At 43.8% G+C, this 11,384-nt stretch overlaps 1 protein-coding gene across 1 annotated transcript; it reads right to left on the bottom strand.

The window, feature by feature from the left end:
- Positions 1 to 982: 982 nt before the first annotated feature.
- Positions 983 to 1,630, bottom strand: LOC110218372 (N-acetyltransferase 8-like). Its single transcript, XM_021001046.1, has one exon. It carries the CDS (start codon positions 1,628 to 1,630, stop codon positions 983 to 985), a length of 648 nt encoding a protein of 215 aa, XP_020856705.1.
- Positions 1,631 to 11,384: the final 9,754 nt, after the last annotated feature.

Raw genomic sequence — 11,384 nt, 5'->3', positions numbered from 1 at the left:
GAGCATTCTGAGCTCATATTGGTATGATCAGCCACAGTCAGACACACTGTAACTTGACTATGACATAGTAATATAATTTTGGTCCTCTTCAAGAATGAAGGACCATCATTTCTAGCCATACACACTGGGGCATATCTGTATTTCTTTCCTGCTGGAGAAGATGTGTGTGGTGGATTACTTGAGTTCAGGAGTTAAGAGCTGAAGGAAGGCCAAAGGCAAACTTGGGTTTCCACACTAATAGCATGATCCCCACCTGGTAAAGGGCCACCAGGCTGCCGAAAGAGGACCCCCGTGACTCAGGGTAAAGCTTCTTTGAAGATAAGCAGGGGGATCAGGCCCTCCAAGGGGCTGCTGCATTTCTAGATGATGGAGGGAGACACAATCACCCAAACAACAACACTGACCATTAGTGTTTGGGAGATTATCTAAGGATAACGCTGAACAGACTCCCTGGGGACCTCCCTACTCTCCTTAAGAGGTCATTTAGAGAAATGCCAGATAGTTGTGGTTGAAACTCTAGTGTACACAGCACTAGAGGGAGATTCTCAAAGGGACAGTGTTTGAGCCTTTCCAGAGAACTTTGTGGAATTGGGGATACAGAACATGTGCCAAATGCACCCAATGTTTTGCTGGGGACACAAATACTTAAGGGAGGGGGGGAGAAAAAAGTATGATGGGTAAAAATGTAATCACCATCTGGGCCAGGGAAATCCTTATTATTCTCCCTCGAAAAATTTAAAATACAGGATACTCCCTCAGTGACTTTTAATACAGAACTGCCTTTCTCTGTGATTTCTCCTCAATCCAAAATGATTTTTTGATAAGGGCCTTTTGAAACAAGGAAATAACCAGTGAGGCATGGCAAGAAAGTCAACAACCTTAAGTAAGCATAGCACACTGTTGTGGACTCTATAAACAAACCCATGAAGGACATGGAGGGATTGGGGCAGGGGGACAGTCATTTCTGGGAAGAAAAATCATATCAGTAATGCCAAACTGAGATGAAACCTAGCCACCATTTCAAGTCATACCCTGATTCACGGTATTTCCAGAAATCAAGACTCTCATAAAGTTGTCGAGCTGGGTGATTGGAGTTGGTAGTCTCAAGAACCACTCCATCATACTCCTGATCCCTGGCAAACTGGAGCAGAATCTGGACCAAGGTCCTGGCCAGCCCTTTGCCTCGATAAGTCCTCTTCACAGGCAAGTGGAGCAATTCCACATAGTTTCTTCCTCCAATGGGCCTCAATGGTGGACAGGCACTGACGATGACCACAACTTGGTGCTCAGACTCTGCCACCCAGAAACTGGAGCCTCTCTCACTCAGGTAAGATTTCTGGATATCCAACAGGTCAGTATGCAAGGATTTATCTACATACCTTATTATAAAATGTCTATAACTCAGCCACTGGCCAGCTAAGAGGCCCAATAAAGACAGGAGACACAGGACAAAGGAACCAGAGTACAAGACAAGGGTAAAGGGCATCCCCAGGAGGACCAGGAAGATTCTTGGCTTCTTCAGCAAACACCAGAACTCAGAAGGCATACTCCCCAGCATTCCCTCAGAGAATAATTCCCTCACAGGCTCCCAATCATGGTCCTGGTATCTCCTGATATGGTAAGGAGCCATTGGTGTTTCTGTCTCTGTCTCCTGGAGATCCTAAAGAAGAGATCAGACTGAGCCCTTAGAACTTCCTCCTGCCCACCTTAGCTGCACCACTGATCTCCTGGAATTCACTTCATGCCCTTGGAATTGAAATACACCCCTGCCTGAGTGGGGGAAGGCTACCCCCATTCTGCTGCTCCAACCCTCTCTCAACCCCTCTGGAGACCAGCTGCTTGGAGACTGAAGGAGAGAAGTCACAGCAAAGAATCAGCTTTAGTGCTCAAAGGGTCCTTAGAGACTATTTTGCCCAGACTCCTCATTTTTGTGGGACAGGAAAATGAAGCAGAAAGGCTCTAGAGAGGCCATCTAGCCCAACTACTTCACCTCACAGATGAGGAAACTGAGGCTCAGAGAGGTTAATTGACTTCCCAAGGGTCAAACACTTTCTGTCAGAGGAAAGATTTGAACCCAGGTCTTCCACACTCCTTGTCTAACCTTCTGCTACTCCAGAGCAAGTGACTTCCACCAAGGTCAATGGGGGCAGAAGAAGAAAGGGCTGGAGAAGCCCAGGAGTCCCCTTAGACTACGGCAGGATGGGAAGGAGATGCCTTCCTGCCCAATGCAGAGGCTCAACTAGTGCTGGGTTCGTAGAGCAGGGAAGCTATGCCAGGGCTCTGGGCTTTCTCCCTTCTCTTCTTTGCCTCTCTCTGTCTCTGTATTTCTGTCTATCTCCCTCCCTTTCTTCCCTTCCCCCAAATCGTGCCCCTCTTCTCACTTTCCTTTCCTCCCTTCCTCCCTCCGGCTACCTACCCTCTCTTCTTTCTTTCTCCTCTGTCTCTGTGTCTTCTTTCTCTCTTTCTCTCTCTTCCTCCCCCCTCTCCCTCCTCTCTTTCCATCTGTCTCTCTGTGTGTCTCTCTGTGTCTCTTTGTCTCTATCTCTTTTTGTCTTGTTGTCTCTGTCTCTGTGTCTATCTCTCTGTGTGTCTCTGTGTTTCTGTCTCTTTCTCTCCCCTTCCCTCCACCTTCCCCTCTCTTTTCTCTCTGTATCTGTTTCTCTCTCTGTGACTCTGTCTCTGTCTCTGTCTCTCTCTGTCACTGTGTGTCTCTGTCTCTGTGTATGTGTCTGTCTCTCTCTGTCTCTCTGTCTCTCTCCTCCTCCTCACCTGCTGTATTTCCAGGCTCCAGTTTTTTGCTGCTAGTTGTCTTGTTTCCTAAATCTCTGATTATGCTGCACCACTCTCTCAGCCCTCTCCTACGAAAGGCTCCAATTTATGATTGAAAAACTACATGTCATACCAAAGGACAATCACACACACCCCTTTAGGTATATAGTAGCTTGCTGATTGAGAAATCCAAGGCTTCACCTTTCACTCATTCTGGAGGTCTCAACCTCCTGCCCGCTGCTTAGCAGATACAATCTGAGGAGGTAGTAAAATAGCTGATTGCCTCAAATGTGAAGACCAAATTGTCTCAATTTTATGCAATTTCTATCTTGTTTGTACATAACTGTTTCCACATCTTTTCCCCCAGTAGATTGTGAGGCCCTTGAGGGCAAGCGACATTTTTCTCTTTGTATCCCCAGCACATTGCCTGACACACAGTGGATGCTTAATTCATGCTTGTTGACTTGACTTATTTCCCCTCAGTTGAATATAATCTCTTTGAGGACAGGTACCCTTTTTTAGTTTTATGTTATTATCCTCAGCACCTAGCAAGCATTCATTTCTTTCTTCATTCAAACAACTGTTTCTTAAGTGCATCCCAAAGAGGAGGCACTGTGTTAGGCACTGTGGACACCAGACAGAAGTCTAGCACAAGTGTCTTGTACATAGGGAAGGAAGATGCCTTCTACATATAGTGGGTGATTAATAAATGTGTGATGGATTGAATGGACCTAATTCTTTCCCATAGTCCCCTTAAAACACTCACAGGCTGTTTGAAAAATCCTCTACAAGTAACAAGTCAAATGTGAAGACCAGATTGATAGAGAACACTGTGCTAAAAACTCTACCCATATTATTTCATTTGATCCTCACAATGACCCTATGAGGTAGGTGCTACTGTTATTCTTGTTTTACTGCTGAGGAAACTGAGGGAGACAAGCATTAAGTTGATGTCTTTTCAGTGGTTCCTTTGTGCTTCAGTAACTTTTTTTTAGCATTTTTTTTGTTTTTTATATGAGGTTAAGTGACTTGCCCAGAGTCACACAGCTAGTGCCAGTTATGTGCCTGAGGCAGGGCTTTGAACTAGGTGTTCCTGATTCTAGGACCAGTGCTCTATCTGCTGCACCACCTAGATGCCCCTTTCAGTGACTTCTTGTCAAAAAGAAGTTCCTTCCAAGGTCAAAGCCCTTGGGTGATTGTGGGAACTCTGCCTATTGCCTGCCCACTCACTAGCTTGTAGACACTCACAGCCACACCAGTTTTCAAGGCAATGAGTCTAAGGGAAGGAGCTATGCTCATTTTAGATTAACAAACAAAAAAAAGTATACTAAGAAGACTGAATGTTGGTTAATCCCAAAGCAAAGGTCTTAACGGTAAAGTCCAAGTTAAAGACACATTCAGAGTTAATAAATGTTAGAAATAAGCTTGACACCAAAAATTTAGTATCAAGAAAATTTATTATAAAGAAAGTCCAGAGGATTTAGACCTTTCTGGCCAGAAGTGGGCTCCACCCCTCTTCAGGAGGGGTGGGCCCTGAGTGCAAGGGCAAGTGTGCTTTTATGCTGTTGAATTCGGCATGAAATCTCCCAGGCCGGGATTGGTCCATCCCTTCCCAGGTTACACCTTTCATTACATGTTTCCCCTTGATATGCTCAAGTATGTTTCCCCTCCCTTGGTCATACGTCCCATGACTCGTTAATGAGGCTCTAATTTTATGCGGGGTGTGTCAGATATAGTAATGAAGTTAATTAAGCAGGCGCACTAACATTTTTCAGGTGTCCTCAGGTTGACCCTAACTGGTCTGAGCTGGCTTGACCCTTATCTTGATTTGGGGGTCTTTATGGAACCATCCACTTACTTTTACAATGTACTACTTCCTGGGGCTGTTGTTCTTTAAATCTCTGCATTATTCTACCTGTGGAAACTTAAGCCCTTCTAACTCTAATCAATAAATAACAAAGAAAATTAGCTTATCAAGGTCACTGTCTATTGTTGTTGTTGTTGTCCTTCCTTCTCAAAGAGGACCAGAGACATCAGGAGGGTAAAGTCTTGACTTGCAGGTGAATTGGATTTAAGTGAGGCAGAGCTGTACAAAGTCATCAGCCTCACTCTCTCCTCCAGAGTCATCAGAGTCCAGTGGCAAGGCATAAGTCAATGTTGCCAGCAATCAAACAGTGCACCGAACAGGAGAGCGCGAAATAAACTAGAGACATGGGCCAGGCGGAGCAGCAGAACTGACTCAGTTTATTCATCGGAGGGTACAGGATATAAAGAGAAAATCTAGCCTAACTGCAAAGAGTTCTTCTTGTGAGACATTCCCCAAAACATCTGCTGAGGACGTGACAACATACATTTCCTCGTTATCAGGGTTCCTAGATTGGGTTGTATTTTCCAAGGTTTTCCCAGGTGCCTTGGTGCCACCTGCATAGAGGAGTGAATGTGTAAATCTAAGGTTCAAAGAATGAGAAGGAATGTCTCAGAAGCCTCCCTTGCAGGGGGAGGTGTGGAGAGCCCTGCTTCCTAAATGATTGAGCCCTGTGGGTTAAGCCTGGGCAAGAGTCAAATTCTGTCCTGGATCTTAAACCCAGATTGGACTCTTAGAGCCGGACCTCAACAGTCAAGACCACTGATGATGGCCCAGACCCTGAATTTTAGAACTAGAATGGACCTTCAGGGCCATCTACTTCAACTTGTATCTCATCAAGAATTTCCTTGCAACACACCTGACAAGGCTATAGACAATCTCAGAGGGAAGACACTAACATTAAGTGAAATCTTTGAAACCTGTGAAGCACTTGGAGCCAGCTGTCATTTCTTAGATCCTGATTCTGTCATCCAACACACAAGATAATCAGCTCATTTTTCTCTTCTCTACAAATTTGATAAGAATGGCACCTGTCCCTCTGTCCAAATAAACTAGCCCAAGGCTATAGAACCTAGGGCCAATGAGAGATTACTGGGGTGCCTCATCATAGACCTCCTTCCAAACTGATACCAGCCTGCTAACAACTTCTTTTTGGATCTGCTCAGTCAAGTAGTTGCAAATAATGTCACGGCTAGACCACATCACTATACTTTATCCATAAAGACAGTAAAAGTCCAATATTTGCCTAAAATCTAGTAAATATATGTCCACAGCATCTCCTGTTTTTACAATCTAATTACCCTTTTGGAAAAATAAGGTCAATCTTGCATGATGTAAACCTGATGGAGCCCAGCATTTACTGATCACTGCTGTCCTTTCTAGATGGCCACAAACCATCCCTTTAGATTTTTGCTAACTCGTTTAGATGAGTTGTTTCAATCTTTGGTCTATATTTCTCTCATCATTATTCTTTCATCTAACTATTTAATCATCCTGGTCTCTTCTCTGACAAATTGTCAATCTGACCATATAAACAATTGTTTCAGCTTCCAAAGCACTTGGGGTATTCTTGACCTGGAATACAAACTAAGGGAAAAGGCTCACAGTTTGGGGACCTCAACCATACCTCACTGCCCTGGTATCAGTTCTGCTGGTGCCTATACTAGTACCAGTTAGAGTTAGACATGATGGCCATCATCTTCCCCATTTGACTTTTCATCCAGTGAAGCCATCAATGAGTTAATCAATGAAAAATCATGTATTTAATCCTTCCTACTCTATAGCAGCCACTGTGCTAAGTGCTGGAGATACAAAAAGAGGTAAAAACAGTCCATGCCCATGAAGCTTACATTTTAATGGAAGAGGCAACAGGTTAATGAGTAGATGTATTCAGAGTGGCTGGAAGGTCATCTCAGAAGAGAAAGCACTAGCACATGAGGGTCCAGGGCTGAAGGATTTGAGCTGAGTCTTGAAGGAAGACAGGGAAATGAAAAAGCAGAGGCAAGTGGGGACAGGATTCCCCTGTTGAAACTACCTTAACCCATTTTTATTTGATAACTTAACTAGGTGAGATTTTTTGACTGAATGGGAAAAATCCTCTGAACTGGAGTGATAATGCACAAGGATCATGTTGTGGTAGAAAAATAACTTGACCCTAGCCAGTCTAGAAATCATTAAGCTAGTTACAACCAGATTGATTCAAAACTGGAGTAAGCATGGTTGGTCTAGCAAAGCTGCAAGTCATTCTTACACCTCCTAATTGTACTATTCTACTTACCACAGCAGCCCTTTCACACCTTTGCATCCCTCCTTAACTCCCATGGGTCCTCATCCTGCCTCTCTCACAACTGAAAGTCTTACCTCATAGTTCACTGTGAGAAATGGAGGCCATTCACTGAGAACTCTCTCTTCTATTCAACTCACATCATACAGATGTTTTTAGACACTATCTCCTCCTTCATCCCTGTCTCATATGAAAGAGTAGATGGCCTTCCCCTTCTCCTTCTCATACAGGCAAATTCCTCTACATGCACAAATCATCCCTTTCTATCTCATCATCTTTTGCAGATTGCCCCCTATGTTATCCCTACTCTCTTGCTAATCTCTCCAGGACTGATTGCTATATTGTTCCTGCCTACAAACATGCCCATGTCTTCTATGTCCTTAAAAAAAATTCAGGGAGCAGGGCCAAAATGTTGGAATAAAGCAAGAAATGGCCTGAACTCTCCTAAACTTACCTCCAGAAAACTATAAAATAACACTTCAAAATGACTTCTGGAGTGACAGAACTAGCAAAAAGACAGGGTAAAACAGTCTATCAACCCAAGACAACTTAGAAGGTCAACAGGAAACACTGTCTCACTAAGGTGAGAGCACAGCCCATGCAAGCCAGAAGTTGGCCAAAGCCCAGAAAGCCAGCAGGAAGCCCCAAACCCCTGTGCAGGTCAGAGGTGAGCCCCATAGCTCTAGCCCTGCAAGCTAGCAGCCAGGCACCAGGCCCCCAACACAAGAAGCTTGGGACAGTGCCTCCTAGGAGCAGATCTCAACTTTAAAAGTCGCAAAATAGGCTGGAAAATGAGAAAGGAAGGAAGGAAGGAAGGAAGGAAGGAAGGAAGGAAGGAAGGAAGGAAGGAAGGAAGAAAGAAAGAAAGAAAGAAAGAAAGAAAGAAAGAAAGAAAGAAAGAAAGAAAGAAAGAAAGAAAGAAAGAAAGAAAGAAAGAAAGAAAGAAAGAAAGAAAGAGAATCTGACCACAGAATGTTACTATGGAGACATATCAACGAATTGAACATACAACCCCAAAAAAAAAACAGATTTTAAATCCCCAATTAAACACCAAATTAGAAATCCTGAAAACCAAAGGTGAGATTAATAAAATTGAAAATAAGAAAACTATTGAGGTGATAAATAAAATTGGGACCTGATTTTATGGGAAAAAATAATAAAATATGTAAACTATCGTTCACATTGTTTACATCATTTACAATATGCTTGACAAGCATCACTAAGCCTTTCCTTGCACACCTCCTCTGATTGGAGAACCCATTCCCTCCCAAAGGAACTCATCTGACTTGGGGACACCTCTCATTGTTAGCAAGCTCCTCCCTATGTGGCTCTTTACAACTGTAAGGAGGGTTGATCGGGGGACTCCCTGACCATTTTGATGAAGTCTCCAACCAACTTGATGAGAGGCCATGGTACAGACCTCACTGGGAAGGTGAACCCTCATGGAGGTAGGCATGAGCTCTGGAAACTTGCCAAGAGGACACAAAGAACTCCTCTGATTGGTGTCCAGTGGCTGGGCTACTTCCTAGATGAATGATGACTTCCTGTCAGAAGTGAGGAATCAAGATAGACTCATGGCTTCCCCCCATCCCCCAACCAGCCTTCCCTTGAAGACTTCAAATGAAAGAAATGGTTCTAATTGTTAGGAAGTTTTTCCTGAGCTCACGTTGCTCTTTGCAAATCCTACCCACAGTTTCTGGTTCTGCCCTCTGGGGCCAAAGAGTAGTATTCTAATCTCTCCTCCATAGGCCAACCCAACCTTTTAAATATGGCTAGCAGGTCATTTCCAACTCCCCAGTCTTCCCTTCTCTAGGCTAAATACCCACATCTGGCATAATCTCCAGGCCCGTCACCATCCCTAATGGCCCTCTTCCATGTATCCTCCAGCTTCTGAAGGTCCTCCTGACAATTTCATTCTCTATTTTTGTCTCTGTTGGCCTTCTTTTAGTCTGTGGAAGAATGTTTTTCTTTCAAGTTTGGGACCTACTCCCTCTGATCCAAACCCTCCGATTCCAGGTCTAAAGTGGCACCTAAGCATCCATCTCCATTATCCAACTTCTTCACTGTCTCAGCCAATGTCTTCCTACTGTAATGGGTGGATTCCAAGCAACACTTCAGGCTCACTCCCATGGGGGATAGGGAGGAAACACGTGTTCAGGGGTCCCCTGAGGATGTTTCCTTTCTTTTTGAACTGAGCCTGCTTGTCTTTCTGTCAAGTATATTTGCTCCTCCATTTGTTTTGCCCAATGCATTGGCAGGATACCAGGAGATATTTTCTCTAGTACTCCATCTGCACGACCCTTTGTATTTTTAGGAGATCTATTGGGAGACTATAACGGGTTAACATTGTTGTATCAAATGGATTTGTTGCAGTCTGAGAGGCTGAGGTTCCTCAAAGCGTGGAATACAGGACAGGATCATCTGAAACGAATTCAGACTCAAGCATTCTTTAAGTCAAGTTCTCAAAAAGTTTGTTGTTACGCTTTTGAGCATGCAAGGATTCTTAAGAAACCTGTGACCTTAGAGGGGTACAGTTAAAGGTTATATAGGATAAAATACAATAAAACATGTGTCAAATATGCTAACTACGTGATTCAGTGTGGGAACAGGGAGTGGTTAAAGAGTGGTCAGTTCTTAAAGGAACATGCACTTTTTATATCTACTGTGCGGCATTTTACGCAGAGTTCTCCAGGAAAAGCCCATAAAAGGGCCCACTTGGAGGTGTGGTTTTAGGCCTGCTACATCACTAAGTTAACTAGAAGTCAGGGGTAACTGAGAGTTGTCCAGTTTGCCACCAGTCAATGTCTTGTTTGACAAGATAGATGTAGGGAGTATGTATATGTCTTAGGTCTAGAATACAGATAAGGAGTCCAGGAGGTAGATAATGAGGTAGGGCAGTAGTATGGATAGTCCAGTGGGTTAGCATATCTTTATGACCCAGTACAAAGCCAGTTCAAACTAAGAATTCCTTCAGGTGCTGTTTGTAACTGCACCAGGGAAAGAGATAAGGTTCTTGCTGGGGCCCACTCGTGAGTAATTGCTAGGCACAGTGTCCTTGGGCTGGGGGGAAACTGCCAAGGATAGTGTTTCTGAGACTAGGGAGAAACATGGTCATGGAATTGGGGTCCAAGCACCCCATCAGATTCATGGAGGAATTTCTACAGAGGGCTGGTCAATTTTTCTCATCCAAGGTGAGGGAGAAATTTCCAGTATATCCCAGCTTCCAGATCCCTACTGGGGGCACTTGAGTAAATAGGTTCTAAAAACACATCTAGGAATAAAGTTTTTCCCTGAGAGGAGGAACTCAGATTTTCCTTTTGGCTATATTTTTCACTTTTGTGAGTTGTTTATTTAATGTCAGTTTTTCTCATTTTATTTTCTTTATAATGGCTTCCACTGGGACAGGTCCCTTATAAGTACAAGGCACAGTTAACTTAGCATTAGCCTTGCTAATGTCCCCTGTTTTTTGAATTTGCATAACTACATATGGGGATGGAGGAAGAGAGTGAATGAATGAATAAATGAATAAACCAACAGAGAGACAGAGACCCAATGGGAGAGACAGAGATTGGGAGAGAGAGGAGAGACAGAGAGAGAAACAGAGAGACAGAGAGAGAGAGAGGATAGAATCTCAATAGCTCAAAACAAAAATCTTTGTATTTAGGGGTGGTTCTAATCTCTAGATCTAACAGCTGTGGCAAGCCTCCCTGAAGACTGTACATTTCAAGCCCTACTCACTGGGGCACATCCGTATTCCTTGGCTACTGGGGAAGATGAATGTGATGGATTACTTGAGTTCAGGAGGCCAGAGCTGAAGGAAGGCCAAAGCTAAGCTTGAGTGTCTCACACTAATAGCATGATCCCCACCTGGCAAAGGGCCACCAGGGTGCTAAAAGAACAGCCATATGACCCAGGGTAAAGCTTCTCTAAGGGACCTCTAAGGGGCTGCTGCATTTCTAGCCTAGGTAACGTAGGGAGACACAGTCACCCAAGCAACAACACTGACCATTAGTGTTTGGGAGATTATCTAAGGATAACGCTGAACAGACTCCCTGGGGACCTCCCTACTCTCCTTTAGAGGTCATTTAGAGAAATGCCAGATAGTTGTGGTTGAAACTCTAGTGTACACAGCACTAGAGGGAGATTCTCAAAGGGACAGTGTTTGAGCCTTTCCAGAGAACTTTGTGGAATTGGGGATACAGAAGCATGTGCCAAATGCACCCAATGTTTTGCTGGGGACACAAATACTTAAGGGAGGGGGGGAGAAAAAAGTATGATGGGTAAAAATGTAATCACCATCTGGGCCAGGGAAATCCTTATTATTCTCCCTCAAAATATTTAAAATACAGGATACTCCCTCAGTGACTTTTAATACAGAACTGTCTTTCTCTGTGATTTCTCCTCAATCAATCCAAAATGATTTTTTGATAAGGGCCTTTGTAACAAGGAAATAACCAGTCAAGCATG

The sequence above is a fragment of the Phascolarctos cinereus genome, unplaced genomic scaffold (assembly GCF_003287225.1).
Source record: "Phascolarctos cinereus isolate Bilbo 61053 unplaced genomic scaffold, phaCin_HiC Scaffold_2;HRSCAF=192, whole genome shotgun sequence".
In the NCBI taxonomy this organism is placed as follows: Eukaryota; Metazoa; Chordata; class Mammalia; order Diprotodontia; family Phascolarctidae; genus Phascolarctos; species Phascolarctos cinereus.
Note: the sequence above shows the minus strand (reverse complement) of the source record. Positions and strands in the feature narration are given on the sequence as shown.